Raw genomic sequence first — 20,555 nt, 5'->3', positions numbered from 1 at the left:
AAGTCTATATGACTATACGGAGAAACCCTTGGACCACCAGCCCTGTGGTAGGTGGGGATTGTGGGAGACACAAAGTAAGTCTCTCCTACCAGGACCAGATGGAGCTAGGTTTAGCAGGATTAGAACAGAAGTCCATCTCTCCCAAAGGCCCCTATGAAAATCATAGTCTCACCTGTGATTCTGATCACAGTTTCTGACTCTCCATTTATGTAGGGTCTCTTGGGATTCTGATCTTCATCTGGTTGTCTCAGATCCTAGCTCCCTGGATCAGTGGCTTTCTTGAACCTTAATTTCTCCAAATCATAGGTCTCCAGTTTCCAGAACTTTACACAAAGAGAGTGATGGGCTTGAAGTCACAAGCCTTGGGTTTGAACCCCATCTCAACCTCTTTCCTGGTTCTGTGACCCTGATCCTCTCAAAGCCTCAGCACTTTCATCTGTAAAATGGGATAACAGCACCTACCTATGGTTGTTGTGAAGAGCAAATGCAATAATTTATAGTAAAGTGTTTTGAAAGCCTTCAACTGCCGTGTAAATGCCAACTCCTATTATCTTTTCATTATTATCACTTTAATTATTTTCATTATCAGCTTGAAAAATCAGTTATCCTAACAGCTTCAGTTTATCTTTCACTCAAAAGTGCCAAGTTCCTAAACCAGCTCCATATACAGTTCCACACCTTATTATAGTTACAGTAGAAACCAAGCGTATCAGAACCATTAAATAGTGGCTTATACTCTGACTACTCACTAGCTGGGTCCTCCATCTTGGTAATAGAGAATATGATTCTGAGTCCCAAGTTCCACCCAGTAGTTGACTACAGAACAATTGGCAAAGATTTCAGGAAAGCCCAGGCAGAAAGAACAGACCCATTCTGGAGTAAAGAACTCCCACATAATAATCTCTACTGGGCATCTACTACCTTCCCAGCTGTTTTCTAGGCATGGAGGATTGAGGGGCAGCAAGAATAATACAAAGAAGCTGAAGATGGGGTCCTTGCTCTTGAAGGGTTTGAAGTCTGATGAGGGACATGAAAATGACATGTATGAAATAATTAAAGATAACAAGGCAGGAAACTGATCATCAGTACTACAAAGGCACAAAGGCGAGGTCTGTGTTAGATGTAGATGTCCTGAAGGCTTCCTGGAGGAGAATCTTAAAGAATGAGTTGAATTTGGATGAGAAAAGAAGAAAGGGCATTCTGGGAAGGAGAACAACATGAAGAAGATCATAAAGGTAAAAGATCATAAACTGCTTGGTAAAAGCTGGATACAGTGAGACCTTCCCAGCTGGCAGGTGGAAGAGTGGGGTGACGAAGAGGTACCATACAAAACCTCTTAGCTGGCCCTAACCCAGAATCAAAACCACTGAATTCAGTTCATCTTCCCCAGAAGTTCAGGGCCTAGAAATAGTCAAGTCTACTGGGGACAAAAGAGAAAGATATGGGCTGGCCCTTCCTACCAGTAACGTCACTCTGCTCCCCTCTCCACTCTGAAACAGAACCAGAAATCCAAAACCCACACATCTTCTGAGGGATAGGGGGATGGTAAGAGGGGCTCCTCAGGGCCTGGGGGCCTCAATTTAGAGCAGCCCCAGGGCTAAAATAAAAGACTAGGGCTGTGTCCAGCTGGCGACAGGTTAAGTGGTCACCTACTGTCCAAGTTCCCTACACATGGCAAGGAAGGAATACAGTTCACCCTGATGTGCATAGACACAGCACGGTTTTCAGAGAAAAGTCAGGCGAGCACCCCTAATTTTAGAAGATTTCTCCATCAGAGATTCAGGTTAGACACGATACAGAATTTCTTAACAGTGACTGGAAAACAGTAGGCAGTTAATATTTAAGTGCTTATTGAACTGAATTCAACATAAGGCTGGGGAGACATCGTGGAGTGTTTTCTAATGGCTAAAGTGAACATCTTTTTCTCTGGAAAATTCTTCTTTAAAGATAACTCTATAACTTTATATTCATTTTCTGTTATACACAGCACAATTTCTGTTTCGTCTATCTTTTTTTTTTCAAAATTACACTATAATGTCTTATTTAGCCCCTCTGAGCCTCAGTGTCTTTATCTGTAAAATGATGATAATAATCCCTTTCTCGCTGACCTCACTGGGGTATTAGGAGGATTAAATGATAAGATGCCTATGCTTGTGAAGACCCAACAAATACAAGATAATATTATTACTATCTCATTTTCTCCATGATGGCCCAGACCTCAGTGCAAGATCAGTGAACACTGCTGACTGTCTTACTGCCTCTGGACTTTTTGATATTGTCTATGTAGGGATCTCATGACATTGATGTGAATTCTCAGAGTAAATAAATTCAACAAACACTTATGAAGGGCCTACTGTGTGCCATTCAGTTTTAGGTGCTGGATTAACCTCAGAAAGGATTTAACCTAGAACAGGTCTTTACAAGAACTTTTTAAAGACATAGCATTTGGACAGAGAAGCCACGGAAAAACAGGAACATTAGTGCTTTGTTGCTAGAGCTGTGAACTGGTCTGGCCATTCTGGAAAGTAATTTGGAAATGTTCTCAAAAAGTTATTCAACTGTGTATGGCCTTTGACCCAATAATATCATTACTAGGTCTATATCCCAAAGAGACAAAAAAAGGCGGGGGGGGGGAGAAGGAAAGGGAAAGAATCAGATGTACAAGAATATCTAAAAATTATGGTATATGAATATAATGGGATATTATTATGCTATAAGAAATAAAGAAGGGGAACAATTTCAGAGAAACCTGTAAGAACTTGTGTATAAACTGATACAGAGTGAAGTGAGCAGAACCAAGTAACAATTTCTACAATAACAATGGTATTGTAATGACAACTTTGAAAGACGTAGCAAGTCTGATTCATTACATCAACTATGATTCCAGAGGACTCAAGATGAAACATGCTACTTGACAAAGATATGATGGACTCAGAGTACAGACTGAGACACAGATACTTTTTAGACTTGGCCAATGTGGGAATTATGGGCAGCTGGGTGGAGCCATGAATAGAGCTATGGCCCTAGAGTCAAGAAGACCTATGTTCAAATCTAGCCTCAGATACTTCCTGGGCATATCACTTAATCCTATTTGCCTCAGTTTCCTCATCTGTAAAATGAGCTGAAGAAGGAAAAGGCATACCACTCTAATAGCTTTGCCAAGAAAACCCCAAATGAGGTCACAAAGAGTCAGATACATTGAACAACAACAATGTGCGAATTTGTTTTGACTATACATATTTATTACAAGGATTTTGTTTTTCTTTCTTTTTCAATGGTGGGGGGGAGTTAAGCAGGAGGGAGAGAAGGCATATTTTTGCTAATTGAATAAAAATAAAATTTAATTAGAAAAAGAAATCATAAGCACATGTATAAACTATATCAAAGCTTACCATTTGCAGAAGAGGGGAGGGGAGGGAGAAAAATTTGGAACTCAAAACTCTATAAAAATGAATGCTAAAAATTTTCTTGATATGTAACTGAGGGGAAAAAAATAAAATACCATTTAAAAAGAGGGAAAAAAAGAAAAAGAAATGGTAGAAAAAACTCATAAAAGGCATGGCATTTGACCAAAAAGAACAGAGGGAAGACCAGAAAGAATATTCTGAAAGCTATGCTGAATTGCTTCTCAGACTGTCTGGGCTAAGATTGAGTACATATTTAAAAATAAAAGTAAGAAGTATTCAATACAAATGTGTGGTTTCAAGTATAATCTTTTTCTGTGGTACTATGTCCATGGAAATGCTCATTTTATTTGGTGTATGTTAAGTTCAGAATTAAAAAAACATTTTTTTAAAGTGCACAGCATTTGGTTGCAGCTTGAAGGTAGGTCCTCCTCAGAATCCCATTTCTGGGCCTTCTGATCGTTTAGCTCTTCTCCTCACTCTTCTCCCACTTCCCTTTCTCCCCATCCTCCCCATCCCCATCTAAGTGTCTCCAAAGTGCTGTGGGCTGCTCAGTGTCCAGCACTAAGCATGGTTGGAGACGTGAATAAGAAATGACCAGACCATGAGAGTAGTTCAAGGAAGAATCATGAACTCCATTTATTGATTCTTAGGACAAGGTTTTTATAGATCAAATGAGACAAAGGAAGGGGACTCAAGTTTTCTTATCATTACCTTACTCTGTTATATCCTGGAAGTAGCACAGAATAGATCATTTGATAAGGATTTGTTATCTAGGAGACTAAAGTCTTAGGGTAAGACCTAAAACCTTTGATCTAGGCCTTGGGTACCTCCTAATCCAACCGAAGTCATAGATGGATACGACTAAGAGTAGACTTCAAAGCCAAAGCTGCAATCATCAAAAGACATCACGTTTAGAGCTGACCACCCAAAGATACCTGAGTGCTGAATCAAATATTTTGGCTCTCAACACCAAAGTGTCCACAAACCAGATCAGAAAGAAACATTTCTACCTCCTCAGACAGGGTTCCCCTACAATCCTGTGCCACCTCAACAGTAATTCCTCCCCTCAGTCTCTGAGGCCCCACCCACAGAGCAGGAGGCAAATTTACAGCATCTCCGGGGAAGTGAATTACATAATCCTTGAGGTCCTGGGATGGCCAGCCATCAGGCCATCAGGACCCCAGCTCAAGGATTTGGATGACGTCTAAGATCCTTCTAAATCTGTCTTCCCCTTGAAAGAAGGTCGATATTAGCATAGAGGCCAATACTAGACTTGATCATGGCTCTCTAAGTCCTAGTTCACACGAGTCCAGGTTCACACTTTGCTGTTTGAATTTGGGCAAATCACTTTTCCTCTCTGGAAATGAGGATTTGACCCTAAATGATCTCAAAAACCCCTTTCAACCCTGACAACCTGTGCTCTGTGATTTCCTACTTGCCCTTTTATTGTTTTCTCCAAAACTTGCAAGGAGATTTTAATTGTCTCTAATTGTCTCCAAGGCTTAAAGTCTCCAATTGTCTCCAAAACAACTTCCTCACCTAGAACAGATGGGGAAACAGAGAACTGAAATGACTTGCTCAAAATAACAGAGGTTGAAAACAGCAGAGTCAGGATTTGAACTCAGTTCCTTTGGCTTCAAATCCAGAAGTCTTTCCACTGCACTATAATGCACAACCATTAGAACTGTAAGAGACCTCAAAAATCTAGTCCTTCAAATTTAAAAATGAGGCGAGGGAAGTCCAGAGAAAGGAAGGGCTTTGTACAACTAGTGACTAGAGACTAGTGACTGAGCTTAGGAATAGAACCGAGGTTTCTAATGCCAGTAGTGGAAGGTGTATGATATATGCAAGTGCCCTTGATCAGAGACATCAGAATGATCCCTTGGCCCAGTTAGGAGAATATCAAGGTGGCGTGTGTGGAAACCACAGACAGAATTTATCCACACCCTCCAGAATCCACAGGGAACCAAGAATCTGGCTGCTGCATATAGGGTAAAGTCTATGAGAGTAATCTCTAGTAGGAGTCTGAGAGGCTAACCACCTGTCTTAGGAGGAAAGACATGTCAGTGGGGCAGGCTCATCCCCAGCTGCAGGCAAAGCTGCCTACACCTCCCCTTGACAGTTTCTGGCTCCTGCCAACAAGCCAGGATCAGTTAGGAAACACAGAGTGGTCATTCCAGTTGAGGAGATTTTGTCATTTCCCCCCAGCTCTCATCTTAGCTTTCAGCTTTTATTCCAGTTTAAAAGTTTTTGAGGAAATTGAGTTGAAAAAGAAGAGTCCTGGTAAGTATCTATGAATGGCCTAACCTCACAAATTCAGGTAGTCCAAGATGAGACAGAGAGAGAGAGATGAGAGAGGAGGGAAGACGGAGACAGAGACAGTCAGAGAGAGAGATGACAAAAGACAAAAAGAGAGAAAGAGATGAGAGAAGAGAGAGAGATGGGAAGGAAATGAGAGGACATTATGAGAGAGAGCTAGAAACAGAAAGACAGACAGAGAAGGGCAAGAGGGAGACAGAGAGACAGAGAGAGTGATGACAGAAAGATGAGAGAAGACAGAGAGATGAGAAAAGACAAAAAGAGAAAGATGAGAGGAGAGAGAAACATGAACACCCATGGAATGTACCCTCCCCCTCTCTCCTTACCAAGGAGTCATTGCTAGCTCCTAACTCCCTTCAACTAGACTGAGGAAGTATAGATAATTCTCTGTTCCCTGGGATCTACACATGCTCTTCCCACCTCTGATTGAAAAATTGAGCCATATGAGGAGGGGAGAGAAGCCAGCATCATCTTCTGGGAAGAGATGGAGACCAGGAGACCAAAGATCTGGGTTCTCAGCTTTGCCACAAAGTGTGGCAAAGGGCCTTTGCTGTATCATATAAGTTCTCTAGGTTAAATTAAAGCAATAAAACTAAAAACAATAAAACTAGTTGTTGGGGAAAATGTTAATAATGTCAATTCAATTTATATTATGTTCAAGTCAAATCATCTTATGCCCATTTTCTCCCCCCACAAAAAAGCAGGTTATTAAACATTTACTATCACATCCCTATCTGTTATATGTATTTATACATATATATAGATGCATTTATTAACTTTTCATTTATCCTATCTATATTTTATAAACATTTGTTGTCTCCCCCATTAAAATACAAGCTTACTGAGAGAAGAGATCCTTTCTTTCTTTCTAATAGTATTTCTAGCATCTGGCATGTGGTCGGCACTTAATAAATCCTTGTTGACTGACTGAGGAGGCAGGGGAATTATTTTTTGAGAAAGAATACTAGTAGGTGTCAGAAACAATCTCTTATTCCAAGTATCATGCCTGGAAGTTACTTTAAAGCAGGAGGTGTAGGATAGGGGAAGAATGAGGTGCAGCAAATATTTAGTGTCCGCTTTTCTTTTTCTTTTCAATAAACAAGGCTTCTGGTACAGGCAGGAGGGGGGAGCAGCTAGGCCTCATTTGAGCTCTTAAGAATTTCCTGTAGGTTTTGTCTTTCCCCCTCAAAAGATTGCCTCTCAGAGCTGAGCCAGTAAAGAAAGATTCTAACCACACATGCATCCCACAGATGAGACACAGGCCTGGCAGGCAGCTGCATGTCGTGCAGAGAGGCCCCGATAGGCTCTTTTTGAGGAGAATTGAATCTGGGAGACTATGGTTAGTATCCTGTTCCCTAGAGGGTAGAAGATGGAGGAATCAGGGATGGCTAAGGTGGGGACTGACAGAGATGACCTAGGTGCTTGCTGGCAAAAAAGTATTCCAAGGCAGGGTGGGGGACATGGAAGGACATTTGTAGGCAGCCACAAAAAAAAACTTGAAACAAGGAATCTCTGCTTCTCTCTTAAAACCTGAGCTTCAATCCCTTTCCACTTTGCATTGTTCAAGAAATCTTTATAGTTTCAATAACTTTGTGAGGTAATATTTCTTTTGACTCTACTAGAAAGGCACTGTAGCACAAGGATAGAATACTGAACTTGGAATCAGATTCAAGTCCTCACTCTTGAGCCATCCTGGCCACACAATCCTGTGCATCTCTTAACCTTTCAGAGCTAGGCAATTGTAAGACTAAATAGCAGAGAAAGTGCTGACCAACATTGATAGAAGAAAACTCCTCACTGGGGATTTTCCTATATCAATTAATCCACAGGTCTAATCCCTCTCCCTATCCTTTCAGGAATAGATCAGACTAGATGGCCCCTGGAGACCCTTTCCAGCACTTAAATTCTGTGATTTCCATGGGCTATAAATGATACCTATCTCATAAGCTGTTTGTGAGGTTCAAAAGAGATAATCAATGTAAAGTGACTCATTTGTCTTCTCAATGGGTGGGGGAGGGAAAGGAATAGAATTTAGAAAGGAAAATAAAATATAATTGAATTTCTTTCTTTTTTAATTAATTTGTTTATTTACTTGTATTTATTTGTTTTATTTTTGTTTTTTACTTTTTTGTTTATTTTTTACTATTTGTTTATTTACTTTTAGTTTACAACATTCAGTTCCACAGTCCCTTGAGTTTCAAATTTTCTCCCCCTCCTCTGGCATGGTGGTGTGTACTCAAATACAGGATCTACAAAAATCTTCCCATTAATCATTAGGTTGTAAAGAAGGATTATAACTGATGGGATAATCAGTGAGAAAGAGGAAACAAAACAAAACAAGAAAAAGAGGGCAGCCAGGTAGCACAGCAAGTAAGAGCACTGGCCCCAGTGTCGGGTTGACCTGGGGATCAAATCCAGGCTCAGACACTTAGCACCTACCCAGAAACACCTGACCATGTAACCTTGAGCAAGTTACTTAACCCCAATTGCTCAGGGGTGACCAGATGGCTCAGTGAGTAAGAGCACCGGCCCCAGAGTCGGGATGACTTAGGATGGAATCCGGGCTCTGATAATTAGCACTACACCCAGAAATAACTGGCCATGTAACCTTGAGCAAGTTACCTAACCCCAATTGCTTGAAAAAAAGAAACAGAGCAAGTAGTTTGAATAAAACTGAATTTAGAAGAAAAAGGAAGAAGGAAATAAAGTGGAACATGGGGAGTTTAAGTGATTTCTCAAAAAGGACATAGCAAGTTAACAGCAAAGCCAGAGCTAGAACCTGGGAACCTTCCCAACTCTAGATCTGTGGTCCCTTTGGCTTCCAATTCCGTGCTCTTTTCCCCACTTCATACTAGGCCCAGTTAAAGGCAGAACCACTAAGCCAGAGTTGTGGTTGCCCTGAACTTCAAAAGGTCCTGGGACCCAAGAACTCCCATGGTTTCTCCCAAACAAGTTAGAGGGGGGAATGGCTATCTGGGAGGAGTAGAGGGATATGGAGAAAAATCTAGGTGACATAAAAAGGAAATATGTCAGCAAACATCTATGTTAAAAAAAAGTTAGGAAGAGGTTTCTCCTTCTTCACCAATGGATCATCCAAGGCACCAAGACATCTTCCAGGAAACTTGGCAAATCCCCCAAGAAAATCAGAAACAGAACTTAGGAATTCCCACCCACCCCCTGCCCACTTCCTTCCCCCACCCCCACTTCTACCGAGCAAGTCTTTCCAAGTCTGAGCAAATGTACATTTCCTTCTGTTGTATATTGAGAATGATCTTACAGGATTTTCATAAATCCGCAGCATATTAGAACCATAAGCAATGTTAAGTATTGGCTAGTCAAACCTATCATTTTATAGATGAAGGAGTTAAGTCTCAAAAAGGAAAAATCATAAGAGACCCCAGAGGCTACTGAGTCCAGCCCCTTCATTTTGTTGTTGTTATTGTTGTTTGTCTTTTGTTTAATGACATGATGAAGTGATAGCTTGACAAAATCATAAGCCTTATTTTCTCTTCCAGAGTCATCAAAAAGTCCAGTGGTAAGACAAAAATCAAGATGGCTGGCAATGGCCTGGGATGCACTGGATAACTGTGGGTTAACTCACTATCACAAAAATATCAATCTGGGAAGGAAGCAGTGGGTAGCATGTCCCTCATTTTACAGATAAGGAAACCAAGGCACAGAGTGGTTAAGTAACTTGCCCAAGCTCACAATTCTAGTAAATATCTGAGGTCACATTTGAACTCAAGACTTCCCACCTCCAAGCCCAGTACTTTATCCACTGTATCACTTAATTTCCTCAGAAGAGACAATACAGGCAAAGTGTTTAGCACTGTTCCCTGAACATAGAAGGTGTTGCATAGAATACATGCTTATTCCCTCTTCTCTCTGTTTCCTTCCTTATAGAACAGCTGTTCCTTCTGCAAACCTCCATGGTCCTTAGCACACTATGATGATGCCAACTTAATTGGAGCCCATTGTTAGTAGGACATCACCTTTCACAAAGGTCTTCCATCATTTCTCAGCTCAAGTCCTAAATAAGCCTGTATATTTGAGAGGGAAAAAAAAATCTGTGCATGTCCTAGTGGAAGTAAAAGCCTGACTAATAACAGCTGCCACTTTTTAGGACTTTTCAGCTTGCAAAACACCTTACATACAAGGTGTACCACAAGTCTTAGTGCAGCTTGAGGCTTTTAAAGCTTAAAAATTCATTGACTTTTAGGATACTCTGTGTGTGATCTCATTTGAGTCCCCCAAAGACTCTGTGAGGTGGGTAATATTCTTATCCCTGTTTTATAGGTGAGATACATGAACCTCAGAGAGCTTGGGTAACCTACCCAGGGAGACTTACACAGCTCATTAAATGTTTGAGGCAAATAAAGAATCCCTGAAGTAGAATGATGTCACATGGGCCGCCAGGAGAAATGGAGAGAATGCTGCGTTCAAAGCCTCCCTGCCCCAGGCTGAATCCCAGCCCTGGCACTTGCTACCTCTGTGATCTTGGGTCTTTAGTGCTTTCATCTACAAAATGAGGGGGCTGGCCGGGCTACATAGCCTCTTGAGGTCCTTCTGCCTCAAAGTCTAGGATTCTGTGTCCACAAATAAAGAGACATCATGGTAAATGGAGGAGGAGGATGGAGCACTAACATGGGGAAGGGGGAAACTGGGGAAGGATTCAAGGTGAGGAAGCACCAAAGTTGGGTCTTGAAGGAAGAGAAGGATTCTGAAAAGGGGAGACAAGATAATAAGTTCATTCCAGGAATTAAGTAACAAGATAACGAATAGTACAAGGCAGCGTATGCATGTGTCAAACAGAAGAGAAGGGACAGAGGGACAGAGAACTGAACTAGGCCTTAAAGGAACAATAACATTTAGACAAAGAATTGCAGAGAGGTCATGTCAGGAAAAAGCAAATGGTAACAGAATGATTATCCAGAAGAGGCATGTCCCGGGTTCCGGGAACAGGAAAGCAGGAGCAAAGGGTTCATGTAAAAGAATAACAGAAGATAAATCTGGAGAGTTAAGTAGAGAATAAAGCATGGAAGCTCTTGAATGCCAAGCCTAGGGCTGGGCTTTAGCCTGCCCCTTTAATGCCCTTAAATAAATGCCTACGTGTATATGCATGAGTCTGGGAGCCAATATATGTATAACATGAGGATGAGTGTGTACGTAAACAGTACAATAGTGGATGGAAATATCCTGCTCACTTCTACTAACCCTCAAAGGCTCACTTTTCCTCCCCTAGACCCCACCAATTCTGATGGAACCAGAGCAACTGCTCTAGACCTCCTTCTTCTGGACAAAAGGAAAACTGACTTTTACAAGGCAGTACAGCCGTGGCCAGAACACTGAACTGAAGTCAGAAGACCTGGGTTTGAGTTCAGTCTCTGCCACTAACTGATTCTGGAGCTTGTTTCTTTCCTCAGCAAAAAAGAAGGGACTTGTACTAGATGGGTGGCTCTTACACCTTTTGTTTTTTTCTTTTGCTCATGGCACAATATTCTTTTCTGTGAGGATCTGGGGCATACAGACTATGAAAGTTGTTAACAACATACAATGCAGTCAGAATACAACTTCCCACCAATGTTGTTGTTCAGTCATATCTGACTGTTCCATCTGACCCCATTTGGGGCTTTCCTGGCAGAAATACTGGAGTGATTTGCCATTTCCTTCTCCAGTTCATTTGACAGATGGGGAAACTAAGACAAGCAAGGTGAAGTGACTTGACCAGGGTCACGCAGCTGGAAAGTGTTTGAGGCTGGATTTGAATTCAAGGAGACAAGTCTTCTCACCTCTACATCCATTACTCTATCCACTTCAACACCTAGCTGCCTTTAATAAAAAAAAAAAGCCATTTCTGTTGAGTCCTTTGTAAGCTCATGGTCTCAGGTATTTTGAGGTTAATGTGTACAAGTAATAGACAAGTTTTGTTTATCTTCAAAATACTAAATTTACCATGCCATGGTAAGTAAAATTTATATTAACCAAAATTATTTACAAATTTTCTGCTATCTTCAATGATATAACATCTAGAATTTTGTGGTATATCCTTTTAAATAATGTTTTAGATAATCTCTAGAGTTCCTTCTAAGGATAATAAATTAAATTACTATGGTAACTTCAGATTAAAAAGCACTTTACAATCTATCACTTTGATCTTCACATCAAGGCTATGAGTTAAGTATTCCAGGTATTTTACAGAGGAGGTAACTAAGGATCAAAAGAATTAAGTGACTTGCCTATCCACGGCCACACAAGTAGGAGGATCTGAACCAGGTCTTTCTGGATTCTATACGTAGCCTTTCTACTGTAACATCTTGTCTTTCCCTCTTCTGGCTCTCATGAGCTATGATTCTCTGTCACAGATGGTCTGCTACTCTTGTATATGGCCAAGAACATGAAAAACCAAAATGCTTTAGTGACCATTTTTCAAAACATCAGCTGGCGTCATGAGTCGATAACCTCCCTTGTCCTGAGAGTGTGAGCATTACACTGGCCAAGTTTCTGCACTTGCGCCTGAGAGGCAGAAACTCAGGCTGAAGCTGAGAGATAAGCAGGCATTGTTTCCAGCTCTGGGGTCAAAGACCCAGCAGCAGAGATCAGGGTACTCCATCCCTGGTCAATCACTCCAAATATGAAACCTGACTCAGCCAGCTTTTCCCACAGAAAGAAATTCTCATTCCCAAACCTAGCACTTAGCAGATTAGAAGGGTTCTTTCTTGCCTTGTTTGGATAAGAACCACTCAGTGATCCTGGGGCTTAATAACGCCATAGCATCTCTCATATTTGAGCTGCCAGCATGGTACAGTGCAAGTGTCCTGGATTTGAATTTGTAAACTCTGCTACTTCTAACTTGTGTCACCTTGGGCAATTCAATTAACTTCCTTGGGCTTTTTTTTCATCTGTACAATGGGGGTGTTGGACTAAGTGGACTCTTTGGTCTTTAAGTTCTAAGTCTAAATCATTCATTTGGAAAGGTCACCAAAGAAAGATCAGAAATATGGGTGCTGTTAAAACTCTAGATTAGAGGACTTAGGCCTATGCTACAGCTCTCTGGTTATAGTACAAGTCTTCAAGCTGAAGACAATGGGCTCCCCTTGAGAAGGCAGGGTGGGGGGGGGGGTGTTGTGTGTGAGAAATTTACTGGAGGTAAATTAGAACAGGCATACCTTGAAGATATTATGGGTTCAGTGCCAGACCACCAAAATAAAGTGAATATCACAATAAAGCAAGTCACACGAATATTTTGGTTTCTCAGTGTATATAAAAGTTATATTTACACTATACTAGTATATACACTGCAATAGTATTATATCTAAAAAATCAATGTATATACCTTAATTCTAAAATACTTTATTGCTAAAAAAAAATGCTAAAAATCTTCTGAGTCTTCAATGAGCTGTAATCTTTTTTTGCTGTTGGAAGTCCTGCCTCCATGTTGATAGCTGTGGACTGATCAGATGGTAGTTGCTGAAGGCTAAGATGGCTGTGGCAATTTCTTAAAATAAGACAACAATGAAGTCTGTTGCCTCAAATGACTCTTCATTTCATTCCAACACTTAGAGGTTATTAATAGGCCTAATTTCAGTATTATTGTGTCTCAGGGAATAGGGAGGCCCGAGAAGAGGGAGAAAGACAGGAAATTATTGATCATTGGGGCAGTCAGAACACATACAACATTTACCAATTAAATGCACTATCTTATATGAACAAGGGTCATGGCGCCTCAAAATAATTACGATAGTATTATCAAAGATCCCTCATCAAAGATCAACACAACACATAAGATAATAATGAAATAGTTTGAAACATCATGAAATTGACCAAAATGGGACACAGACACAACGTGAGTACATGCTGCTGGAAAAATGGCACCAACAGACTTGCTTGACTTGGGGTTGTCACAAACCTTCAATTTATGAAAAGTACAATATCCTCAAATTTCAATAAGACAAAGCACAATAAAATGAGGAATGTCTGTACAAAGCCAAGGTGGTTTAACTAGGTAGGAAGGGAAGGTACTGAGTGGTGGAACCTTAATGACACCTTCCTCCCCTCCCCTCCATCTATTTCCCTAAATCAGGGGTGGGGAACCTGCAGCACTGAGGCTAGGTCCTCAAGTGTAGCCCCTTGAATGAATTTAAAAATTTAAGAATGAATCAAAGGGCTGCACTTGAGGACCTAGAGGGCCACATGGAACCTCAAGGCCGAAGGTTCCCCACCCCTGCCCCAAATCCAAAAAGAAAAGGGAAGAGGGGGTATGGAAGAAGAGGTACCCAAGATTAATAAGGTAAAGGAATCCCAAGCACCTATCATTTTGCTGATGTAGAGAACTCCTGCTATCGATGCAGATTATCACATTCTTCATATAGCCCTAGAGAACTGCCTAGAACATAGAGGCTGAGTGACTTGTTCAGGGTCACACAGCTGCTATGTATCAGAAGTAGGATTTGAACCCTGGTTTTGAGGGCAGCTTTCTATCCATTACATCATGTAGCCTCTCACAGAAGACTAGAACAACCCCATGGGAAACAGCCCTAACCAAGGAAACTCTTCTTCTGAAATCCTACAAAATAAATATCTTCTGTGGGGGTGATTAGGAGGCTACTCAGCCCACCCCCATCCCCTGATCTTCTTCTAGAGGCTGAAGTAGTGACAGACAATAAAAGAATGATAACACTGTCTTCCAGGGCCCCCACTTCCAAGGGGAACATCTCACCTTCTGCTTCCCTGGGCACCAACTACCCTAGCAAGAAGCTGGGCTTCATGTTACAAAAGCAGAATCTAACTCAAGATCCAGGGAAAACTCTTGGCCCTCCCCCTACCCCTTAAAACAGGATCCACATCAGCAAAGGCAGTTGGTCCCCAGTGTCAATCACTGTCAAGATTTTTACCACCCCTCCTCCAACACATACTCCAGCTCCCTCCTTCTCAGGGTGAGTCAGCTCCCCTGCTTGGATAACTCAAACTGAACTTTAAACAGTCGGAGATCCTATTCTTCCTACAAAAGGGGCTTCTCTGACCCTTTGAAGCTGTTTCTCTTTATTTTTTCACCTTTTAAAGAAAAAATAAATAAAAGGGAGACAAAAATTTGACCTCACTCTTAAGAGCTCCCAGGAAGCAGAAATAACTTCTGTGCTCTCTCCCATAATGCATTCTGCAACTGACTTTCCCAGAGAAATGGAGTAACCCAAAGGTAATGGAGTTATAGTCTTCATGGCCTGGCTTAGAGAGAGAGAGAGAGAAAGAAAGAGAGGGAGAGAGTCTGTGTGTGTGTCTATATGTGTGTGTGTGTGTGTGTGTGTGTGTGTGTGTGGACATGCATACATCCCTGAATGTGTGAATAAAGAAAGGCAGAATGGTGGGAAAAGGACTGAATATAGAGCCAAAAGACCTGGACTTGAATTCAGGGTCAGTTACTTACAATCCATACAATCTTAGAAAATGGATGTCCCTGAACCAATCTGAACTTCAGTTTCCTTATCTGTTTTGCTACCTCCAAGTTAAAAGGAACAACAGAGGCCATCTAGTCCAACCTATATATGAACAGGACTGTCTTCCCACCCCACCCCCTTACAATATCCCATTTAGTTGAATGAAAGTCTTTGAAGGCAACAGTTGTTTGATTTTATTTTCTCTTTTGTCTCAGCACCTAACACAGTGTGTCTTACCCACTGTTTAATAGAAGTTCATTGAATTAAGTTTGCCTCCTTGAGAAATGTTCATCCAGTCTCTGAAAGACCTTCAGAGAGGCACACACCCCCTCCCCCCCCAACTAACTCCTGTGCCAGTAAAATGGGGAGGACTGGTCAGGTAAAATTACCGCTAAAGTCTAGTTCTAAGTCCCAAGATCCTTGAGGTAATTATGAGGGTGTATGTCTATGAGTCTGTTGCTGCACATGTATAAATGAACCAGTAAAAGTGCATATCAATATGTTAGTACACATTTCTTAAATAGGTCTTTTATAACCAGGAGGCCAGAAGAATTGCTGAAAAAATTTTCCATTATTACTTGCTTTCAAGATCTTGAAAAGAATTCTGCCCTGGGAGTCTTGGATTTAACAAACCTGATACACCAAATAACTCAGATCAGAGATTTCATCATGGTCCAATTTATTTTTTGTTTTTTATACAAACTAGTTTTCGGAAAGATTAAATCACCTTTCCATCAAGCTGTGAGCTTACAAAGGGAAATTCCTGGGAGCCATGGAGAGTCACAAATGAGAACAAGAGAAACAGATCAACAGGTCAGGTCTCTGCCCTGAGCCTAGTTAGAGCTCTTAATGGAAACTGTTTTAAAAATGAGTAACAATATAAGACTAGTCTGACTAGACCAAAACAGTCAACTATACCACGCTGAGAATAAAGAAGCCTACCATTCTGATCCCTTTGGCTTGAGTAGCAAATTTCCAAAGAGGCAAACGTGGTCATGTTCCTCAAGACTCACCTGAAAGCTGAAAATAAACCTCAGGCTGGAAACATTCATTTTTAAAACCACACACCAGTGTCTGGGTGCAGTTACCAGGCAGGGCCCTGGGAAACTGGTTTACGGTTGCAATAAGACAAGGGTAAACAGACTTGGCTGCATCTGTTATCCTCTCTGGTCCTCACACACACACAGTCCACAGGCTCTTACCTTCCCAACTCTTCTCCAATTTCATATACATCCTCTACCTTCTGCTGTTTGAAGGTCGCCATGTTTGGGCTCCTCATTGAAGCTTGGAGCTAAAGTACCTGCCAATGGATAGGAAGAAGTGTTAGGATGGCCACGTAAACTAGCACAAGCCCTCAAACCCTGTACCTGGAAAGAAATCAGGCTGGAGAGAAAGTATAAACTGAAACAACAACAAGAAATGATCCCCTGGCTCTTTCATGAAATTCATTCTCAAATCTTTTTAAATAGTGTGACCCTGCCCTCCTCCGCCTAACATGTCTCACCTCACCAACTGTGGGGGGAAAAGGGAAAGAAAACTTCCCCCATAGGAGGTATTCTGGATTCTGCTACCACCAACAAAAAGTTATCTGTTTGGTCTCCCTCTTTCTGCTATTTTTTTAAAGCCAGGAGGAAGGCCCAGAAGGGGTCGGACAAAATAGCACATATAACCCAGAGTTAATTGATGCTGTCACCAGTACCAAAAAGTTGGCCCACATTTCTTATTTCTTCTATAAGCCCTTTAAATTCTCCTGTCTGAGCAACAATTCTTTGGATATTGGTGCTTGCCATCATCAACTCTATCACTGCTCGGGCCCTGATGAGTCTGGAAAAAGATCCACTGACTTTTTGGCACAGAGCATTAAAACCCATATGGGAGGCCAACTAAAGCAGGCAATCTGAAATTGTTCTTGGCAATACTACACTAACATCCCACTTATCTGGGGTTCAGATATCCAGCCACTTCAAAGACCCACAACACATGCAGCCCCACATGAAGAAGCAGGCAAGAAAAGTCGTCAAGTCCTGAAAGAGTTGTCCAAAGTCCATGTACGTTCCTCCATAGAAAAAGTGCCTTGACACAAAATTCTAGTGCCCTTGGTTATCTAAAAGCAGGACCGTAGAAGGTGGGAAGACAGCTAGAAACAGGCTTACTGAAAGCAGTGAATTGGGCTAGATGATCTTGAAGTCTCTAAGCCTATGAGCCTGTGACAGGAATAGTCTGAAAGTAAGGGAAGAAACAAACAAACAAAAAAGCAGACATAATAAGAACTATAAAAGCATAGCCTTCTAGGTTCATTTAGGGTAGGAGTTAATAACATTCTATACATCACTAGAAAGAAACCTCACTAAGAATCAGGAGAAAAAATTATAATAACCTTGAGGTATTACTTCAAGCCCATCCAATTGTAAAAAATAACCCAAAGTATCAAAATGCAAAGCTGGCAGGGTTGTATAGAAACAGGCACACTCATTCATTGTTAGTGGATTTGGATATTAGTAGGATCTTTTTAGAAGGCAATCTAGCAGTACACAGTCATAAAATAAACATGATTATTTTTGCCTTATATTACTTTTGGGAATAGTATAGCCTAATACTATTATTGGGAATACACTGAAAGAGTGTTATCCTAAAGAGGTTTCTGTTCCAGTACACACACACACACACACACACACACACACACCAAGGCACCAAGGCAATAAGCATTTATTAAGTGATTGCTTTGTACCAGGCACTATGCTAAGCCTTGATGATACAAATACAAGCCAAAATAATGATAGCCCTGACCTCAAGCAGTTTACATTCTAATGGGGGAAGATAAAACATAAGAGGAAACTGAAAAGCAGGAGCAGGGTAGGGATAAGTGGTACTAATGTAGGAGCATGGTGTCTGAAGTCTGTAGAGAAAAAAAGCTAGAACAGGAATAGCCAGCCTGGGCACACTCCCAAAATGGAGGCCTAGAAGGGAACTCACCAATGGGAAGGGGAGTGGGGGGGGGGGGAAGGGAGAAAGGACTGACATGGCAGAAGTATATTCCAGGATAAGAAGACTCCAGGTGCAAATACTTGCAAACCAAGAAGTATTTATTAAGCACTTGCCCAAACTGTGCCAGGTAATGGGGACACAAAAAACAAAAGCAATTTCAATCCTTATCTACACTGGAATGTAAGCTTCCTATTTACAGGAAGCTTATATTCCAAAAAGGGAGACAAGAACATAAACAGCATAAAATATAAGTGAGAAGATACAAATATGCAGTTGTTAATAATAATAGCTAGCAGTTATATAATACCTATATGCCAAGCAACGTGGCTAAACACTTTACAAATATTATCTTATTTGATCCTTAATGATCCTGAAAGATAGGAACCATTATTATTTCCATTTTACAGATGAGAAAACTGAGACAAACAGGTTAAGTAATTTGCCCAAAGTCATACAGCTAATAACTGTCCAAAGCTTGATGTGAACTCCTGACTCCAAGCCCAGCATGCTATCCACCTAACTACCTCAATACAAGGTGATTTGGGAAAGAATGAACTAGTACTTGGGGAAAAATCAGGAAAGGCATAATGGTGTAGAAGACAGTGCTTGCTCGGTGTTGAAAGAGAAAAGAGTTCCATGTTCTACACCATGAAGCCTTTCCTGATTTCCCCCTAAAGACTAGTCCTTTCTTTCCCAAATCACCTTGTATTGAGGCAGATAGGTTGCACAGAGGTAAGGAGGGAGTGCATTCTAGGCACATAGCCTGGACAAAGCACAGTGTTGTGTGTGAGAGACAAAGAAAAGGTCAGTTTGATTGGATCCCAGAGTTTGAAAAAGAAAGTCACGTACAATGAGGATGGAAAGATGGGTTGGGGCCAGGTTGTAAAGGGCTTTAAAAGCTAAACAGAGTTTATATTTTATCCTAGAGGCAATAGGAAGCCACTGGAGTTGATTAAAGAAGGGAAGTCATATGTCCAGATCTGAGTTTAAAGAATATTACTTTGGCAATAGTGTGTAGGATGTACTGGAGTGGGGAGAGATTGGAAGCAGGAGACCAACTAGGAGGTTAAAGAAATAGTCCAGGGGAGAGTTAATGAAGACCTGAACTAGGCTGGTTGCCATTTTACTGGAAAGGAAGAGAGACATTCAAGAGAAACACTATAGAGGTAAAAACACAAAATTTGACTAGAAGAAATAAAGATGGTACCAAGCCTAAACACTTGGGTGATTAGAAGAATAGTAGCATCCTCAAGAAAAATAAGGAATTTGAGAAGAGGAGTAGATTTGAAGAGAGAAGGGGAAAATCAATAACAGAAGAGAAGATCCAAAATATTGGATCCACTTTGGATACTGGAGCTCACCCATGCCTGATCATCCTGTGGGCATTACTCTGCCCCACCCTAAATGAAAAGGAGGAAGCAGGACTCTAACCAGTCACTGCCCCTGAGCCAGGGTCCATCTTCCAAGGGTTGCCTGCTACCATTACAAGATGATCTGATTTTCAGGGTTGATGGGTAGTCTGCGGATGATACTGTGTGTACCTGGGTAGCCATTAGGTTATACCTGCATTGTAACTGCTCTAAAGAGTGATGCCTGACACAGAATGGGAAAAGTGTGAATTTGCACAGCAGGGGGAGTGACAGGAAGGAGAGGAGAGGTGTGGTTGAGCTGAAGACAAGCCCTACTTGAAGGTAGGATGGGATCCACTTTCCACCTCCCACTGGTTGGTCACATACCCTGTGAGGTCAGACCATGATGCCCCTGGGATAAGGCTCACATAAGGGAGCAAGATCCTCTACTTTGGAAACCACTGGCCCAGAGCATTGAGAGGTTAAATAATTTGCTTAGGGTCACTCAACTAGTATGTGTCAGAGGTGGGGCTTAAATACAAGTCTTCCTAGAGCAAAGGGAGGGGAACCCGAGGCCTCCAGGCCACATGTTGCCTTCTAGGTCCTTGGGTTTGGACTTTTGACTGAATCCAAGTTTTATAGAACAAATCCCTTTATTAAGGGGATTTGTTCTATGAAGTTTGGATTCAATCAAAGGGCCACACTTGAGGACTTAGAAGGCAACATGTGGCCCCTGTGACTTAGACCATATTTTGAGGGAAAGGGGACCTTTCTTGCAATCTCTCAAGTCACAGCTGCTCTTGTAGCTACCCCTTACTAGGTTTTATCTGAAAAAGAGTGTGGGAAAACTGATGGACAGTCTATTTGCTGCTCTCATGGTCATGAAATGAAAGGAACCAGAGGGAAACTCCCAAGCAGGTTGGGTAAATTGAAATGCAAAGACAAGGCCGGCACAAGATGGAAAGGCAAAAAAGGACTCCCCCACAGAAATATTCAAAAAGGGGGTGGGGCGGGTGGGATGGCTTGTTGGGGAAGAATAAATTCAAAAATGGGTAAAGATTGCC

The 20,555-nt window shown here is 41.4% G+C and overlaps 1 protein-coding gene across 2 annotated transcripts in view; it reads right to left on the bottom strand.

Moving 5' to 3' along the window:
- The window catches only part of DAPK2 (death associated protein kinase 2), a 189,811-nt gene that overhangs the window by 158,825 nt on the left and 10,431 nt on the right, over positions 1–20,555 (bottom strand). For both annotated transcript variants that reach the window (XM_069098341.1, XM_069098342.1), the window contains exon 2: positions 16,360–16,457. In XM_069098341.1, coding sequence (XP_068954442.1) covers positions 16,360–16,436 — 77 coding nt within the window. In that variant the 5' untranslated portion in view covers positions 16,437–16,457. The remainder of the gene's footprint in view (positions 1–16,359; positions 16,458–20,555) is intronic.

Source organism: Petaurus breviceps, unplaced genomic scaffold, assembly GCF_028583685.1.
Source record: "Petaurus breviceps papuanus isolate PSGF00001 unplaced genomic scaffold, PetGlider_PUasm1.0 37, whole genome shotgun sequence".
NCBI classification, from domain to species: Eukaryota; Metazoa; Chordata; class Mammalia; order Diprotodontia; family Petauridae; genus Petaurus; species Petaurus breviceps.
The sequence above is the reverse complement of the archived record's forward strand: the minus strand, read 5'-3'. Positions and strand labels throughout refer to the sequence as shown.